The sequence below is a fragment of the Felis catus genome, chromosome D4 (assembly GCF_018350175.1).
Source record: "Felis catus isolate Fca126 chromosome D4, F.catus_Fca126_mat1.0, whole genome shotgun sequence".
NCBI classification, from domain to species: domain Eukaryota; kingdom Metazoa; phylum Chordata; class Mammalia; order Carnivora; family Felidae; genus Felis; species Felis catus.
Window position 1 is genome coordinate 15,381,581 of NC_058380.1, and position 19,518 is coordinate 15,401,098.

General features: G+C 37.7%; 1 protein-coding gene and 1 long non-coding RNA gene across 3 annotated transcripts in view; one reads left to right on the top strand and one right to left on the bottom strand.

Moving 5' to 3' along the window:
- The window catches only part of LOC111557617, a 120,091-nt gene that overhangs the window by 5,522 nt on the left and 95,051 nt on the right, over positions 1 to 19,518 (bottom strand). Inside the window, exon 10 of the long non-coding RNA XR_006589214.1 lies at positions 12,053 to 12,171. This is a non-coding gene — a long non-coding RNA (uncharacterized LOC111557617). The remainder of the gene's footprint in view (positions 1 to 12,052; positions 12,172 to 19,518) is intronic.
- Positions 36 to 18,970, top strand: ANXA1 (annexin A1). 2 transcript variants are annotated; one of them, XM_006939090.5, is made up of 13 exons: positions 36 to 244; positions 7,093 to 7,172; positions 7,266 to 7,374; positions 7,898 to 7,992; positions 9,030 to 9,143; positions 9,570 to 9,660; positions 11,537 to 11,616; positions 12,076 to 12,132; positions 13,992 to 14,085; positions 14,949 to 15,044; positions 16,125 to 16,183; positions 17,599 to 17,721; positions 18,624 to 18,970. In XM_006939090.5, the coding sequence occupies exons 2-13, from the start codon at positions 7,107 to 7,109 to the stop codon at positions 18,675 to 18,677; spliced, it is 1,038 nt and encodes a 345-aa protein (XP_006939152.1). In that variant the 5' UTR covers positions 36 to 244; positions 7,093 to 7,106; the 3' UTR covers positions 18,678 to 18,970.

The window sequence follows — 19,518 nt, forward strand, 5'->3', positions numbered from 1 at the left end:
TCCTCTGTGCAGTCAGCTAAGAGTTGGTTCAGCTGGTAGTTTTGCAAGACTTGTTTCACTTTGTTTCTCGGCCGAGGCTGAGCCACGTACTTCAAACAAAGGGCAACCAATTACTAACTTCTGGTTGCTAGGTGTGGTCTCCTTTCAAATTCTATAAAATCAGAAGCACTAGGCTTCACTTCTAGTGTGAAACCTTCAGAGGAGAATCTCTCTCCAGTGCTTTGGAAGAAGGTGAAGAAAAAGGGTAAGTCTTAGTTTTCTTTTTAGTTAGCTTTGATTGTTCTGAAAACTTGTCCCATCGTGATGTTAATTGTTACTGCTTCTCCAGGATTTATGGCTAGCTGCATTTAGTATGTTTTGATAAATCTTTCTGTAAAATCACATTGGGTATTTATATGTCGGAAGTCACAAATTGTAATGTTTTCTTTTATATAGTTAAGAGTTTTACAAATATGGGCAGTTTGCTTAATACTGGCTTATTGCACTGTTGGTGAATTACCATAGAAGAAAAAGGGAAGAATGTGTTTTCCTCCTATGAGTTACACATTTCCAAGAGCTGTGTGTGTGTGTGTGTGTGTGTGTGTGTGTGTGTGTGTGTGTTACATGGAAATCATGATGGAGGGTGGATACTTGTAGGCGACCAGTACAGAACAGAAGTGCTGGAGGGGAGTTTCAGGAAACTGTTTCAAAATGGCAGGACTATTTCCTCTCCTCTCCTCTCCTCTCTCCTCTCCTCTCCTCTCCTCTCCTCTCCTCTCCTCTCCTCTTTTTCTTTCTTTCTTTCTTTCTTTCTTTCTTTCTTTCTTTCTTTCTTTCTTTCTTTCTCTCTTTCTCTTTTCTTCCTTTTCTTTCTTTCTTTCTTTCTTTCTTTCTTTCTTTCTTTCTTTCTAAGAATTAAATAGATTCAGACCTCATAGTGATAATTATGCCCTTTGTAATTTACACTGAAATTACGTTATGTTTATTTATGCAGTGTAAATAAGTAAGAGGATCTGCTGATTAATCATTTCATTTAAAGAGGGTGTGGCCACATCCTTATTCCTGGAGTCTCTGTGTCATAGACAGGTTTTTCAAGTGTGGATGTGAAAACCTAAGGGGAAGGAAAGTATTTTCTGGGTGGTGTCAGATAAGTTATTCCTGTAAATGCCAGCTGGGTCCTCTAAAAATTATTTTCCTTAGTAGCAAAAGCACCAAACAAATCCAAGGTAGACTTTTTACTGGTGTTGGATATATTTGCAAAAGTGAGAGAATTCGAATCATCATATATCCAGCTATCGTTTATTACAAGTGCTCTTTTGAGAATTTTTCTTAGTCCATTTTGAATGTTAAATTAAATGCCCTGACATCTAACTTTTAATGCTAGCTTGATTAAGAAGGAAGTGCTTTTTCTTGCCCTGTTTATATTTAAAATTCTGCATGAACTTTGAAAAAATAATATTCCCCTCTGCCCGCAGAAATGTATTTTGATAGCTAGAAGGGAAGGCGCATTGCAAACTGATTCAAATGCGGTAAAGCACTGGTTCCCTAATTCAGAAATGGCCTCCTCCCCAGAAGTTCTGTCAACACCCTGGCCCCCAGGCTCAACCACACAAGGCAGATAGCCAACCTTTGATGGATGTTGACAAAATAGTTAATAATAAAATTATGCAGCGTTTCGTGCTTATTAAATGCTTCCTCCACCCAAAGAGCTGCAAAAGTTGAGTTTTGTTTATGATGTTAGTTTGCTGAATCGGTTGTTCTTAATCTTCTCTAAACCCTGGAGCTGTTTTTAAAATCAGAGCTAAGCAGCTAAAACAGTGGACCTTGTATTTTTCAGCGATCAACCCAAAACAGTTTTTGGAGTAGATGAGTTCATCTTTCTTTAAAACAGGATAAATTTTTATCAGAAAGATCAGAACAGATACAATTTATATAATACCTTCCTTAATCATGCTAATTTTCCCCACCTCCATCCACTTGAGATGAAATTTAAGATAGGCACCTCAGAGCTATTATGCATTGTAGACACTATTTATTCCAACACTCGTATTTTTATAAATGAAGACCCCTGGAGAAGCTAAATGTTTTCTTGAGGCCATATAGTCAGTTAAAGGGAATCCAAATAGGGCTCAGAACTCTTCAGTTCTTATTTTATATCCTATAGCTATGAAGAAACGTTTGTGAAATGTATAGATATGTTTCCTAAATAATTAGCACTGATCCACTATTTTATTCATTCAATAATACTTATTAATAAGAGATTGGAGGTGCATGATGAATAGTAGATTAGCACTGCCCTCATGGAATGCTGCTGGGGCATATAGACGGGTACACAGAAAGTGATAATACAGAATGGTAGGGGCGAGTGTAAGGGGACAGGAGGACATCTTGGAAGAGGCACAGAACTTCACCCAGTTGAGTGTTGAACGCTTGAAAATTTTCTGGAGGATGTGAAGAGGTCTATGCTGAGTCCTTTTAGAAGCAACAGTCTGGCAAGGGAAGCAAATACGGAGGAAGAAACAACATTCCAAGCAAAGGAAACACCCTATCCAAAGGCCTAGAGGCAAAACATTCATGATAGTACCTTTCATAAAATGGTTCTTCCTGAATGAGTCATACCTTTGTATAGTCTAATTGGTTCCCTCACACCAGCAGGTAAGGGAAGGTCCCGTGAATATATATATTCAAGGGAAAAACTGAGCACAAGCCAAAGCATAGAAGAATAAACCCCCAAGTGCTAGGGTAAACCTTGCCACAGTCTCCATGGGTTCACTGGTAATGAAGCTGATTCTCGAGTGTGAGCTCTTAAAAATAACATTCCTGTCACTCACTGTCTTTTTGGTTGTAAGTGTAAAACAATTTGCAATACTTTGGAATCAGAAGGCATAGATTTATGTATGACTTGATGTTTGACAGCTTCTGTCTAGAAAACTGCCAGAAAATTACACTGTTTTTCCCAGGTAGAAAATAAGAATGAAGATGCTGTCCTATGCAAGAATTAGTTGCTGCTGGTATCTCTGGATAACTCTGATCATTCTAGGTTGTCACCAGGATGCATGAGAGACCATAAAAATCGGCTTCTTCTGTTTACAGATCTTGGAAGTAGCCTTTCATGAGGCCGACCGAGATAGAACTTGCAATTTAAAACAAGAAAGAAACACAAACTAACAAAAAACTTTTGTAATAATTTCAAACCTTCAGAAAAGTTTCAAGAATATGGCACAGAACTACCATATACTTTGTACGCAGATCCCACAATTGTTAGTATGTCACATTTCGCTTTATCCTCTTCCTCACTCCACCCTCTCTGTGTTTTTTTCTGTAACATTTGAGACAACACTACAGATACAATGGCCCTATGCCTCTAAATTACTTCTGTCTCTCTATATTAAAAAAAAAAAACAAGGACATAACTGTCGTGCAGTTTTTGAGAAATCAAGAAATTAACTTTGATACAAGCCTTAGTGTTTTCAGATTTTGAGCTGGCCCAATTACTAACGTACCATTTCTGGAATACCTTTATCTTATAGTGCTGTAAGCATGGATCCTGTATTCTGCCTAACATCTTGGGCATACTTTTTATGTGTGTTTACCCTCTGTAATTCCTTGCTGAATGAGATAAAGAGAGCTCTCTTATGACACATAAATATACACAAAAATGCTCATCTCTAGAAAGTTACACATTTATGCACAGATAAATGCGATTGGTAGGCAGTGCATGTTCACAAACAGATCATTCACTAGAAGAACTCTGAAATACTGTTAATTTCCATATAGGTCAACCTATGTAGAAATGGCCAATTTCATCTTCAAATTAGATGATGTTAAAGACTGAGATAATCTTGGATAATGTGAATCTTGGATAATCTTGGATAATGCTGGTTTCAGAGTACATTAGTACCCAGATTATATATATATATATATATATATAGAGAGAGAGAGAGAGAGAGAGAGAGAGAGAGAGGTGGGGGAGAGAGAGAAAGAGAGAGAGAGAGCACCAAGGTATGTTAATAAAATAATACATACCCTACAAATGTTGCAACTAAAAAAAAAAAGAAAAAAGAAAATCTTTTGCAGATTCATAGGGTAATTTATTTTTTTTAACTCTACAATTCTATTTTCTAGACCAAATTTTTTCTCTGCATAGTAATAATATCTGATATCTATATAACAAGTAACAGTCTATAAAAGATCCTTGTATGCATTATTTATCTAAAGTAAAGCAAGTGTTACCTTCAAATTATTGAATATGTTTTATCAAGGTACAAAATGCCGTTTTCATGCAGAGGGTAGTTACAGAAGAGACAGAATGGTTTAGCAATTCAGTTTGGCCAAAATGTTTTTGCTGTGGTATTTGTAAAGTATGTTGCAACTGTTAAAAATTTCTGCTAATACTTGCAGTCGACATTGAGCACTTAACTACTGGTACATGATAAAATATTTTCCCTTTAGGGCAATTTCTTACATCCTGCCAGTATCCCTGTGTCCTCAAGCTAAGAGCTAGTAGATATTATTTGGCTGGATTGAGATTCCATTTTCCTCAAATTGCTTTTCTGAGACAGTCTATTCAGGCTACTTTTCTTTTCCAGACCGTGCTTTTAGACCATCCAAATTATTTCATTTTTTAAAATTATTTTTTAAAAACATTTTTTATTTTTAAGAGAGAGAGACAGAGTGAGAGCAGGGGAGGGGCAAAGAGAGAGAGGGAGACACGGACTCCGAAGCAGGCTCTAGGCTCTGAGCTGTCAGCGCAGAGCTCGACACGGGGCTCAAACCCACGAACCATGAGATCATGACCCGAGCCGAAGTCAGAGGCTTAAACAACTGAGCCACCCAGGTGCCCCAAGACCATCCAAATTATTTCAGATTATAAGATCTAGGAACCCAGAAGATATGTTACAAAGGTGTCTCCTCTATAAACTCTGTTGTGTCAAATAAATTATTCAGCCCCCTTATTTGTGTTGTTTGGTGTTATGTGAAGAAATCAATGCATTATGTGAGCATTTTTTGAGAAGTGAAAAAAAAATGAAGCACAGTGAAGTTTTCATAAAATTTGTGTTGAAGTTCTGGGGTTCATTTTTAAAATTATGTTTGACAATATCCATAGTCTCTGGTCTATTTTGAGGGTTTTTTTTTTCCAATTGAAAAGAGTGGAAATACTGGAATACATATTTCACTGATGGAAAAGTACTGTGCTAAGTGACCAATCATATCACTCATTTTGAGGATTCTACTTTACGAAGGGCATGGCTGAGATTATAAAAATGGAAATTTCAAATACCTGAAATCTTGCCAGAAATTACTAGAAGTTCTGGATGTGCCAATGACATCATTGGAAAATGAACCTGCTTGTGCCAACAGCAATGGCCTCAGATTATGACTGTAACAGGAAGTAAAACCTTGTGCAGAATTGTACATCATGACTTTACCTCAGGGAATAACTTTAAATCTATCAGTTGCTGGAGGGGGAAGAGGTTATTTTAAACGGATGCACAAAATATTGGTTCTTCTCACTGATGACAGAACAGTAATGTGAACAATCCCCATGATAATTAAGTGGAGATAGTTTCTGCTTTGGATATGGTTTCTCTCACATATTTAATCTCATTACTTGAAACTGAGGTTATTTTTCAGCAGGTATGGATGAAAGATTTCGTCTGAACATGCTGTTAAGGAGTCAGGTTATGGGTTTTACTTCTCACGATTCATTTAGCTTCTGATGAAGAATTTCAAACTACTGAGATTTCCCTTCCAAACTCCTTCAGATGTATTCATGGGCGTAGTCTCCAGAGGGATAAACAAAGCGGTATGGAGAGATATGTCCACCTTGCTCACGAACGAGCCCCTCGAAACACATCCCCAGCCCGAAAGGATCACTGAGAGCTTCTTTTGTGGACAAAACAGGGAACACACGAGTTTTTCAACATGCTTCAGGTTTTAAAGATATACGTGGTTGATTAAATAAAAATACTGCAGAACCATGGTAGCAATTAACAAAATTTCAAGACAGAGTTTGTGGAAAGGGGACATCTATGTTGCAGTATCACCCTGATGCTTCGTATGAGAACCTCTTATAAAATCTGGGTTTTTTGTGTGTGGGATGGAAAACCATGAAGGACTAATATTTAGGACAGCTCAGCTAGGAAGAAATGTGAGGGTGGCAATTGCTTCAAATGCTGAAATAATTTTATACCAAGGAATGGAAAAGGAAACAATTATTTGAGGGGGAAAGGCCACCTGACTATCTCTTTATCAAGCTCCTTTAGCGTTTTGAGCCTGAATCCACTCCGGCAGATTGTCACAGATTGTTTTACCTTATAAATGTAAATAGAACATTATACTTTTTCTCCAGCCATTACTTTTCTTTAGGCCCTCACCAATCCTACCCAGATTCTCTAAAGGCCTATTAAATGGTCTCCAATCTTTCATCTTGCCCCTCTCTTAGCCATTCTCTATGATCTAGGATGAGTGATCTTTCTGAAATATAAATGGAATCGTACTGCTCTTTCTAGAAATCCATTCATCTTTTCCCAAAGCGTTGGAGATAATTTAAACCTCTTTGGATTGGGCTTCTGCCAACATTTCTTGCTTTAGTAGCGTCCCAAATATGACAGCCTTCTCTCTGTTGTGTTCTCTTTAACTTTTCTGCGAGGTTAACCTTGACGCATTCCAAGAGAGGCTCAGATCAGCCAGCATTTAGCTTTTGTGTTTTCCCACAGGAAGCATGCACTAGCTTGAAGCTCTCTGAGGAAAGCATGATGTTTGAATATTTTCTGGACCTTCAGTGCTTGGCATATGGTAGATGGTCTATAAATTTAGAGCAATGAAGTAAATCACCAACCCCACTTGTAGAATCATCTGGCCCCTAAAGGTTAGGACTGAATATGCCAAGAAAGAACCAAGTTTCTGAATGGTGGGTGAGGCTCGGTGTTTCTGTTCAAGGGTCAGACTCTCCTTTTAAAGAGCTTACATCTAGCATTTCATTATGCTCCTAAATGTAATCCTTAAGTAAGGTCAAGACTACTCTATGTCTTATGTATGTAAGAGAGTAGAATGGCATATATGTGCTGTAGGTTTTTGTTTGGTAAAAGCATCTACCTGTTTTCTTTCCAGATACTTCTTTGAAAATGGCAATGGTATCAGAATTCCTCAAACAGGCCTGGTTTATTGAAAATGAAGAGCAGGAATACGTTGTAAGTCAAGTGACAATCAAATAACTTAGTTAAGATTAGAAGAGAAGCTAGTATGAAGGAGTGGACGTTATTCTATGTCTGTCTCATCCACAGAAAACTGTGAAAAGCTCCAAAGGCGGTCCTGGGTCAGCAGTGAGCCCCTATCCTAGCTTCAACCCATCCTCGGATGTTGCCGCCTTGCATAAAGCGATAACAGTCAAAGGTAATCATGTCTCCCCATAACCGCCCCTCCTGGACATTTCAGAATGGCCACTAGAATGGCTATTGAAAACCGGCCATGCACAGTGGGAAAGGTCTGTTTCATTTTGAAGATAAAAAAAAAAAAGATTTCTTCGTCAAAAGAACTTAGGAATTTTCAGCACTTGGGAAATTTGGGTCAAATCAGTAGAATCTCTGTTGCTACGACTGATATTTTTACCAGCTCATTTCCAGCAGAAACTCAATGCTGGAATCAACACCTCTCCTCACATCTAGGGTTTAAATCAGGACCAAGCACTGCAGCTATGAGGGTCGGGAACAGTTTCTCTTTCTTTCTCCTTCAGATGGAGGGAGTGACATCTGAAACGCTTCCCTTTAATGCTGCCTTTATATCTTAGGCTGGTATAATTTCCATTTCTTAGTTTTCTAGAACTTCATTTGGGCCATCTTGGTAATTAATTATTTTATGTCAGTTATTGATGATGAAGAAAATTGATTTTAAAAGCCTAGTGGTCTTTTATTTCCAGGTGTGGATGAAGCAACCATCATTGACATTCTGACTAAGAGAAACAATGCGCAACGTCAGCAGATCAAAGCAGCGTATCTCCAGGAGAAAGGAAAGGTAGGTCGAGTGGTACATTTAGATATTTAATTTCAGTTACGTTTAGGTATAAACATGGATTTTGAAGCACAATGCACCTATTTTTTTTTTCAGTCTCCAACACTATTTTCCCCTTACAACTAAGACGAGGATGACAGTATTTCCTTGCCTGGTTGCAGTGTAATCAATTCTAGCAAATTTTCTGGTTTCAGACATGAGTCGTCTTGGTGCTTTGCAGATGACTTTTATATTGAAGACCAGTCTTTAATTTGAATATAACGAATATCGAGAGTACTCTTGGCAGTAAGGAATATGTTCTGATTGATATGTGTCTTCTGTTAAATTTTAAATTGAGTGATTAAATGTCTGAATGTAAAGTTTATACATATAATTCTACTTTAAAAGTAAGCTTTGTATTCTCTATACCAATAATGGGTCATATTTTTAAGGAGTCCAGTTAGAAAATGATATAATACCAGTGCTTGATTGTAATGCTTATTTGAGCAGTGAAAACCTCAAAGGCTGGAAAATTATTAGTACATTATTTTTGAAGTATTCTTACTACTGTTTCTGTTAAAACATCAAGAGAATACTTAAGTCCTTTATGAGTTCTCAGTGTAAGGCACCTGGGTGGCTCAGTCAGTTGAGCATCTGACTCTTGATTTCGGCTCAGGTCATGATCTCACTATCGTGAGACTGAGTCCTGCAGGGGGCTCCATGCTGAGTGTGTAGCCTGCTTGAAATTCTCTCTCTCTCTCTCTCTCTCTCTCTCTCTCTCTCTGTCTCCCTCTGCCCCTCCCCTGATTGCACTGTCTCTAAAAGAAAAAGAAAGTTATCAATGAATTCAGCGAATTTCATTGTAATCACTCTAGATCTAAAAAATGAAGGTAACATTCTAAATGTCATATTTTGTACCTGAATGAAAGGAGCTCTAAAAGGTGGCTGGATTTAGCAATCGGCAGTAAGATTACCTAACAGTCAGGTAACCCCACAATGTGCTACTACCCAGCATCAGCATTTACTTATTAGAGGCCCTGATTCTAATCTCTTGCTTATAGCCCCTGGATGAAGCTCTGAAGAAAGCCCTTTCTGGTCACCTCGAGGAAGTTGTTTTGGCTCTGTTAAAGACTCCAGCCCAGTTTGATGCTGAAGAGCTTCGTGCTGCCATGAAGGTAAATGGCCTTATTTAACCAAAACTCCTTTCAAGAGATTGTATAGACCAAGTCCACTTACATGTCTTCTTATATCTTCAACATCCAGTACAGGGCATGCCCATCAGTGAGAATAAAATGAATGAATGAGTAGATAAATAAATGAATGAATGTTGGAGTTAGCAGCTGTATTACGTCCAGTCTTTTCATGATGTCACTGCAGTGAATCATACGCCTCACTTTTCACACCTTTGTGCAAAACACTGGCTTTAAATCCATTTTGTTTTTAGAGCAATATAATAGCGTTTGTTGTAATCGTTAAATATTGTGGATATTTACTACATACCGTGGGAAAGTTACTAACTGCCAGATTCAAACGAATTTTGGGACACAAAAGCTAGCAGATGCTCTTGAATAAGATTTTCCTCCATTTCTTGTTTAATCCAGGGCCTTGGGACTGATGAAGATACTCTGGATGAGATTTTGGTATCAAGAACTAACAAAGAAATCAGAGAGATCAACAGAGTCTATAGAGAAGGTATGTTTTAATGCCCAACGGTCCAAATCGCCTCTCGGAAACTAAATGTGGTATGTGTTTCTCAAAGCTGAATGTGGATATTAATAATGGGGCTTTGGAAATTCTACATATTATAATTTTTCTCCATTGTTTGGCATGTGTCAATGCATGCACACGTTGTTACCAGACAGCACTCGAGTTGCCAGGGTGCTGATGAGGGAGACAGCATCCCACCCCTCATCAACGTTGCACTTTAATAGAAAATGTCCTTCTAGCACAAATGGCCACATGTTACTGTAATGGAAAACTCAATTTATCAGCGCTGAATTTAAAGAATTTCCTAAAAACATTCCTATTTTTCTGAGATTTATGTCCAAAAAATGTCCCATTGTTTTTTATTTTGAAAAGATAACAAGAACAGAAATTTCCAAACAAAATATTCTCCATTTGCCCTTGAAAATGTAGAGTCCAGGGATGCCTGGGTGGCTCAGTCGGTTGAGCGTCCAACTTCGGCTCAGGTCATGACCTCACAGCTTGTGGGTTCGAGCCCCACGTGGGGCTCTGTGCTGACAGCTCGGAGCCTGGAGCCTGTTTCAGATTCTGTGCCTCCCTCTCTCTCTGCCCCAACCCACTCGCATTCTGTCTCTGTCTCTCTCAAAAATAAAATAAACATTAAAACAATTAAAAAAAAAGAGAATGTAGAGTCTAGTACTTACAATCCTCTGATGGAAACTTTACCTTTACCATTATGAACTTTAGTCATTATGAACATAAATGACTCACTTACTCTTTACGTTTTTTTGTAACTTACTTTTTATCTGTAGTTATAACCATGGGGATGAATGACCAGCCATGGATCATTTTATCTATTCAGTGACACATCTCACTTAAAAGATACGCTCAACACTGTAAACAGGGTCGCTATCACCGGGTCCTGGTCAGTGTTGGGAATTTTATTAATTTCTATTTCTAGTTTCCCAAGCCTTCAACGTTTGTTTTCCCATCCTAATATGCGGCACCATACAGGATCTTTCTGCTTGGTTTTCATACCAAGCACAGGGAATACAATAGCCCTTGCACATGGCAATTTAATAAAGGTATCACAATAAGGAAGGTTTTAACCTCATTTTCTGCGATTCTTATCTCATTATCAGTATTTCTCTTAGATCCATTTATCAGTGATGATAATCAAGAAAGGCATTATTATCAGTTCGTTTTTGCTTGATAAAACATAGTTTACAAAGGTATATATCCATATTTCTCTATTATATACCAAATATAGTGTAATGATGGCTTATTTAACTGCCCTGTCCTCTATCAATTATAAATTCAGTTAATTTTTGTGTACTAGAGCATTATTTTTGCCTAGTTAATTAAGGGATTTTCTACATTTTAAATCTATATCTATATACATAATCAATCTATCTCTATATATATTTACACATGTATGCAAAACTAAATCACATATAAGATATAACATTTTAAAATAAATACATAATCTGTGTTCAAGGAAGTACCTCTAGCTTATGGTTTTAAATACATATTCTAATTCATCCCATTGCTTAAATTTTGGCATATTTTGTTTCAAAATTGATTTTTAATCATGTATACCTACGCAATTTATTCTTGCTAGCAAAAGTTTTATGACCGTAGGGTTTCATTCACAGTATTATCTAAATTGCTTTCATTGCCCTATGGAAATAGCTTTGATGATCTAAGATTTTACTCGCTCTGATTACTCTGTTTTTATTTAAAAAATGATAATATTTGAGATACGTTCCATAAGTCATTGAACATTTGACACTGCAAATTGTAAGCCAGCACAGAGACGTCAGATATTACTACCACCATTATTTGTCACTAGTTTACTGCAAAATACACTTTTCTTATTTCTCAGAACTGAAGAGAGATCTGGCTAAAGATATCACCTCAGACACATCTGGAGATTATCGGAATGCTTTGCTTTCTCTTGCTAAGGTATACTTCAACTAGTTCAGAAAATACCTCCTCCTTTATGAGGAGTCAAGTCTTAGATTTCCTCTCTCTCTCTCTCTCGAAATAAGCAATTGACTCTCTATTTCTCAAAAAGTGTTATGTACCTGATGTTAAGAGAATTAAGTAAATCATGAGATTACATGCTAGAAAACAACTTACCAGAGGGCACCCGGGGGGCTCAGTCGGTTGGGTGGCTGGCTTCAGCTCAGGTCATGGTCTCGCGGTCGGTGTGAGTTCGAGCCCCACATCGGGCTCTGTGCTGACAGCTTGGAGCCTAGAGCTTGCTTCCCATTCTGTGTCTCCCTCACTCTCTGCCCCTCCCCTGCTTGCTCTCTCTCTCTCTCTCTCTCTCTCTCTCTCTCAAAAATAATAAACACTTAAAAAAGTTTAAAAAAAGAAATAAAATAAAACAACTTACCAGAGAATGGGGATTTTTTTCAGGGTGACCGATCTGAGGATTTTGGCTTGAATGACGACTTGGCTGATACGGACGCCAGGGTAAGCAAGTGCTCACAAATACTTCTGGAGTCGACCTTCCTATGTCAGATAGGTCTTGCGTTAGGTGGGGTTACCACCTGATGCCTCTACGTGAAAGCAAACTTGAGATCCTCCTAGAGGCCAGTCACCCCTAATGTTCATTCCCTGAGTGATGCACACCCATTTGCACTTGAACAGAGTGAAACACGTGATCTTTATGTTCTTAATAGATTTCATTTCTCACAAAGTGGGAGGGGATTGAAAGAAATTGATTTGTCATTCTTAAGAATTTTTTTGTTGAGAAAACCCTGAATTTTTTCTTATCATATCTAAGAAAGGGAAAAATAATTTTTAAGTGGAAAGGGTAAGCACATTGAACCGTCTTTTAACAGTGAACAGTGCAATGAGTTCATACATATAGATGTATGTTTATGTTGTAAAACCACTATAGTAATGATTATAGTTATAAAAATTATAACATTTATATATGTTCAAGTATATTGACATATAATTTCAGTGAGATTGCTGGTTATTTATACACCAATCCATTGGCAACATTAGAGAAACTGTGCCATTTTAGGGCCTGGAATTTTTGTTAAATACAAAAAAAAAGACAACTATTATTTGCATATGCTTTCCCTATGGGATAATATTATGTCTGTAAATTCATTACGGTGAGTTAATAGGATAGAAACTTATCTGTCCATACTCACTCCCTTCACAATACTGGTACATAATCTTGCACATAAAAGGCACTCATTAACTTTTGGTTGAATAAATGCATACATATCAGATGTTTGTTTGAAAAGTCAAAATAACTTACATCCACCAGAAGTTCGACCATTTTAATAGAAATCACGCAAGCGTATCAAAAAACAAAAGTTAGCATTTGAATGACTGCCTATAATAAAAAATGATTCTTATTTGCTTGTGACATTTCTGAATTTGCTTTCCGTTTTAAGACTATCAGGGCTCTTGGATGTATATTTATGGCAGCTACCTGGATTAATAGTGGCCCAGGAGGATGATGGCAATTAACATTTCTTTTTTTTTTTTTTAAATTTTTATTTTTTTTATTTTTTTTATTTTTTTTATTTTTTTTTTACGTTTATTTATTTTTGAGACAGAGAGACACAGAGCATGAACGGGGGAGGGGCAGAGAGAGAGGGAGACACAGAATTGGAAGCAGGCTCCAGGCTCTGAGCCATCAGCCCAGAGCCCGACGCGGGGCTCGAACTCACGGACCACGAGATCGTGACCTGGCTGAAGTCGGACGCTTAACCGACTGCGCCACCCAGGCGCCCCGGCAATTAACATTTCAAAGTTAACAGAGCGTGCTTGTGACCGTACGACAAAGATTATCTTTTCCAGTTACAAAAGAGGAAAATCTGTACTTCACTAAGGTTAAATTGTTTATCTAAGATTACAGGGCAACTAAGTTCCAGAGTCAGAATTTGAATCCAGAAATCTTAATATCAAAATTCAAGTCTAGGTTATGTTTGAATTATTGATTTATTAGTACCATTTGCTGGTAGTTACTCTGAACGATCAACAGTAAAAAAAAAAAAACACCCTGTGTTTAGACAGTCCCTTGGAGTTGTCTTGATATAGAGCATAACCTGAAAGCAATTTAATTCAGCAAATACTTATTCTGCAAACACATCTTCAGTCTCTACTGTTTGCAAGGCACAAACATACCATGGAAGATACTTGACCAAATACGGTCCCTATCTTTACGGAACTTGCACTCTTAGCGTTGCTTACTGTGATTGAATTGGACACAAAGCAGCTGCCTAGAAAATCTTTGAGGAGATCTAACATTCTTGTGTGGGTATCAAGTCGGCAGATAGTCAAATGTTTATGTTTGTGTTTCTTGATAGGCTTTATATGAAGCAGGAGAAAGGAGAAAAGGGACAGATGTGAATGTGTTCATTACCATTCTCACCACCAGAGCATATCCCCATCTTCGCCAAGGTAAATGGGGGAAAAAAAAGGTTCCTGAAAATTACTTATGGAAGATTCAGGTTTTTTTGAGGACAAATAAAAGAACGGAAAGATAGAAGCCTTAATTAGTGTCCTTCCCATCCCAAGTGGATGTGGTGCTCCTGACCCCTTATTGCCATTTGCACATTTGCCCAAAGTTGAACGGCCACCATTTTATAGTACTTGAAACACACTTTGTGATTTTGGCCGGTAGAACATTATTTCATTATCTTAACTATTTCTACTCTCTCAAAGTATTTGGAATGGGTGTGACAAAATACACACATACGATAAGTGAAATTACAGTGAAGAAAAACATTACAAACTCAGGACTAAGTGAAGAAAAGGGCACAGAGGTCCCCCCCCCCACACACACACCACAAAGCAACAAGAGTTGGCCTTTGAGCACAAGATTTGACTCTGCACCTTCTCGCAGCCAACGCAAAGGGGAAGTCCTAATGATGATCGAAAGTTCATTATCTTATAATAGCACACTGATTTCTAATGATAAAAATAAGAGACATTTAGTACACAGATCTCTATAGAAGGGGAGATCCATTTGGTATGGCACTTGGCTCTGATGTACTAAGTATCACGGTTGTCAATCACACGCCAGCTCTAATAAATGTCAACACTTGCAAAGCTTTCCCAAAAATATACAGGAGCACCAAAATAGCCATGAGAGTTACATTCCTAGGAGAAGACGAAGTATCCAAAATATGCTCAGTTGAATAATTAGCTTTAAAATGTGTGTTTTGAAATTCAGTCAAGGAATGCTTTGAGTCGCCCTGCTTTTGCTAGTTTCCCCAAAATAGGATGCCTTGTACATCTCTTAGTTTAAACTTCATATTCAGTGTTTCAGAAGTACGCCAAGTACAGTAAGCACGACATGAACAAAGTTCTGGACCTGGAAATGAAAGGAGACATCGAGAAATGCCTCACAGCTATTGGTATGTGGTCCTGCAGTGGGGAGGGTTTTCTAACCTGAAATGGTCAATGCTGTCCCATAATTTAAAAAAAATAGCTGATATAATAAACTTATATTTCATATAGAGGCAACATGTAAGATAATGGCAATGAATGTTTAGCTAAAGGCATATAATGGCCTTAATAATAAAAGATATTATTCCTTTTATCAAAAAGATGGGCAGGCGGGAAATAACTTTCTGAGCATTTAGTGATGTACCAGGCAGGGCATACCTCTGAGGAAAGTCAGAGTGGTCAGTCATTAAGAGCATGAGATTGGGTTTAGATAAATGCAGATTCAAATCCTGGTCTGCCACTTGCTGATTGACTCATCTTAGTTATAGCCAGAGGGATTAATTCAGTAGGTCTGCAGAGACTTCTGAAAAGGCCTTCAGAAGAAAAAGGCTTTAAAGGTCTCCTGTGCTATCCTGATTACCTGGGAACGTATGTTCTAAAGCAGTGCTTCTCAAACCTTGACGCACTCATGAATCCCCCGAAAATCTTGTTGAGTGCAGATTCTGATTCAGTAGGTCTGTAGTGGGGCCCTGGGATTCTGCATTTCTACCAAGCTCCCAGGTGATGCCAATACCTTTGGTCTACAGATTCCACGTTGAGTGGCAAGGTAGAGAATATCACTCGTGGACGCATGTGTTAGTGTTTTATCAGGCAGTTGCCTTATGTTGCAAGCAAGCCCCATTTCACTTGAAAAAAATTCTTTTTATGACATGAGAAAAGTACTGACCGTGTGCCCACATGGCCTTTAACACCTACTGGTTTCCGCATTTCCAAGAAGAGTATACTCCGGATAGCATGAACCGGAGTTGGTACTGGATGGATTTAAGATACAGGAGGAGATAGGCGACATTGTTGGGGGAAAGATTACTCAGAACACCACCTAGGATACGGTTTCTTATAGGCCAAATATCCGTTACGAGGTGGGGGGGATGAGGAACAGAAGTGTAGAATAGAATCTTGCTGGTGAAACTGTATTCCTTATGTTTCCTTCATACGTGTCTTTCTTGTCATGTGGTAAATATGTCAACTTAAGTGTGCCTGTCTTGCAGTGAAGTGTGCCACAAGCAAACCGATGTTCTTTGCTGAGAAGCTTCATCATGCCATGAAGGTAACGTTGTGTGTATGTGCTTTGCTTAGGGGTAAAATTATTGTTTGTGGGGAGAACAACAGAAAACTTCATATCGTCTGCAAGCCATGCTTATTTTAATATCTCCCTCCTAAAAAGAATCATTGTTCCATCTAGTGCAAAAGGCAATACCCTTCCTTATTAGCATAAAATTCGGTCAGATTTGTTGTATTTTTTTACGGGTGAGGTAGTAAGGTGAGGTTGTCGGTAATTGGTGGCTCACTCGTGATTTGTACAAAACCTGAGTCAGCGGAGAAAGGTTACTTTTTCTTTTAAGATGTGATTTTAGTAACCTACTTCTGCTGAGGTTGTGGGTTTTACGGTTTCCTCCTTTCTATGTTTCACTTTCCTTTTTGTTTTTATTGTTATTCTGGCATCCGTGCCCTGGATTCATATTTCATTTTAAGATTTTAAAACGTCATTTTAAAATGACACAAGTGGAAGGTGTTATTAAGATACATTTGCAATAAATACCACTTCAGCCACTTCACTTGAACTTCATTCTCTAGCATGCATCGTCTTGTACAGGATGCCACCTGTATACATGTATTGTGAAAAGTCATCCTTCTTTTTTCCTTTGCGACTCCAAAATAGAGAAGTCCTCAGAGAGAGAGAGAGAGAGAGAGAGAGAGAGAGGGATCTAACTATTCAATTCATAGGAAAGAGTCCCTCTGAAATGATACACATTGTCCACTATGTGGTTCGCAATACAGTCCCAGACCTCGTGCCTGCTGCCATCTAAAGGGGATGGTTATCTAGCTGGGTGAGGATGAACACCTAGCACTGAATAAGAGCAGGAGAAATCAGTGTAGACTTGCCGTCTGATAAACTAAGACCTGATATTTGAATAGGGATTAGCCAGAGGACAGTGGTGGTGGAAGGAATGGAGGGATGAAGCAAGGTTGGTCCAGGAGGAGGACTCCGGATGACACTTTGAAGATGATAAATACAATGAGCGTGAGAGTACATAGTGGAAGAAGAGGTTGTGGGACTAGGCAGACATTGTGAACCCAGACAAAATGTTTGGTTTTCATCCTAAACGCAACCCAAAGACCACTGAGGGTTTTAAATAGATGAATTCGACCATCAGATTCGCAAATTAGAAGGTTCGTGTTATTTGTAATTTTGGGAGCGTTTGGACAAAAGAAAGACTGATGATGGAGGACCAATCAAGCGGTGGTAAAAGCTTACACCTGCTGAAGCAACAGTTGGATCCCTGTCATTTTATTTCTTACCTGTGTCAAGTGCATGAGTGTGTGTGTGTGTGTGTGTGTGTGTGTGTGTGTTTGGATGTGTGTTTTAATGAGTGAACAAAAGAGCTTCACGTTCAAACCCATATCCTGCTTTACTAAGAGTATGCTCTGACTATGACATTTACCATCATTTGTTTTAAACAGGGTGCTGGGACTCGTCATAAGGCACTGATCAGAATTATGGTCTCCCGTTCTGAAATCGACATGAATGATATCAAAGCATGCTATCAGAAGTTGTATGGTGTCTCCCTCTGCCAAGCCATCCTGGTATGTTGTGGTTTTCATAATGCTCCCTGCCTACCCCCCGCAAACGGCAGTCCTTTTTGCAACTTCTTCAAAGAGAAAAGCTGACTTACATGTTTGTAGATTGTATGCTTAAGATTAATTTGTTATTTTAGGATACACAATTTATTGAACTTTCCCTGGACTTGTGAATTCTATACTGAAAAACCACACACAATTTCCAGCAGTCGTGGAAACATTTAGTTTCCCATGTATAAATTTAGCAAACAAAACATTGTAGTAGAGAGATATAATGATGTATTTTGCAATGACTATTGATTAGAGATTAGAAACTTACTATTGTAAGTTTTTCCTTAATTTTGTTAATATAAAATGTATAACATGCAAGTTTAAATTTTAATTATAATGTTAAAAGTAAAAAAGAAACACAAGTCAAAGGTTTTAAACATCTTGAAAGATTGAAAGATAGTTGACAGTTTAAAGTTAAGTTGTCACTTACACTGGATAACTAAATCTACCAAGAAAAAGTGAGAAAATCACAGGTTTATCACTTTCTTTCTGGTGAGTGAGTCACATAGTCCTTCTTTACTGTGATACGAAATTATATTGTGTTAAGTTACCCAGTTCTGTGTGGTATTTCATTCTTGGGAAATAATGGCTCTAATATATAACATAGTCAATATATCTGAATCTTGAAAGCTATTGCTTTTTATACAATAATTGATTAACAAATATCAGTTATCTGCTATATTAATTATATGACTTAAGTAAATGATATTTTTATCAAAGATCCTAGAGTTCACATACTATGATATACGTTCTATAACTGTTAATCTACAAATATGTAATTCTTCTATGATTAAAAATATTTTACATTGATTGTGGTTTCAGGTAGCATTAAGTATACTCTATTTCTTCATCAACAGGATGAAACCAAGGGAGATTATGAAAAAATCCTGGTGGCTCTCTGCGGAGACTAACATTCCTTTGATGACCACAAGCTTCTTGATCAGAAGACTTTTTCATCATATCTTTTCATTCCATATCATGCACTTAAATAGTAAAGTTTTCTCAGCAGGATTATAGTCTAGCTAAATGCTTTTTGAAAAATATAGCCTATAAACCATTTTTATATCACAACTCCATATGATAGAGAGTAGCTTTTTTAAACTCTATTTATCCCAAACTACAAAACCTCATAAACAGGTTGTTCTCGTAACATTACCTGAGAAAGATGTTTGTGCAGCAGAAAATAAAGTGATTCTGCAAGACAGTTGTGTGTCATTGGTTCTTCTATTCTGATTCTGTGTGTGTGTGTGTGTGTGTGTGTGTGTGTGTGTGTAATGCAGTGGTTTTATTTGGTACCAAGGGAAAGGAGCTTGAATCCTAAATTATAATCATTTAATGAAATAGATTTTGCATATCAAACTTAAGAAAATAGTCAGAGTTGGAAAATGGGCTCCTTGCATTTTATCATCTGGGTACAGAAAATGGAGAGCATGTCTGTATAATAATGGATTTATTGCATCGGTATTGTAACAATTGAACATTCAGCTGTGTTTCACCAACCAGTGTGAAGATGAACCAGGAGCAGCAATTAAAATGTGTCTCTCTATTAAAATGCACATTGCATGTTGAGTTTTCAAAGTAACTGTCAAACTGTTTCCAGAGTGGCTGTACCATTTTACTTTTCCATAATGAACGTATGACCGTCTACTTTCTCCACAACCTTGCCAGCATTTGTTACTGTCACTATTTTGTATTTGGACAGTTTGTTTTTTATTGTTGAGTTTGAGAATTCTTTATATGCTCTGGATAGTA

Bases quoted from the DNA above. Each gene is read 5' to 3' on its own strand.
- ANXA1 (XM_006939090.5), top strand. From the start codon at position 7,107: ATGGCAATGGTATCAGAATTCCTCAAACAGGCCTGGTTTATTGAAAAT. The intron at 12,133-13,991 runs GTAAGCAAGTGC...GTTTCTTGATAG, and splicing joins TGGCTGATACGGACGCCAGG to GCTTTATATGAAGCAGGAGA. The intron at 15,045-16,124 runs GTATGTGGTCCT...CCTGTCTTGCAG, and splicing joins GAAATGCCTCACAGCTATTG to TGAAGTGTGCCACAAGCAAA.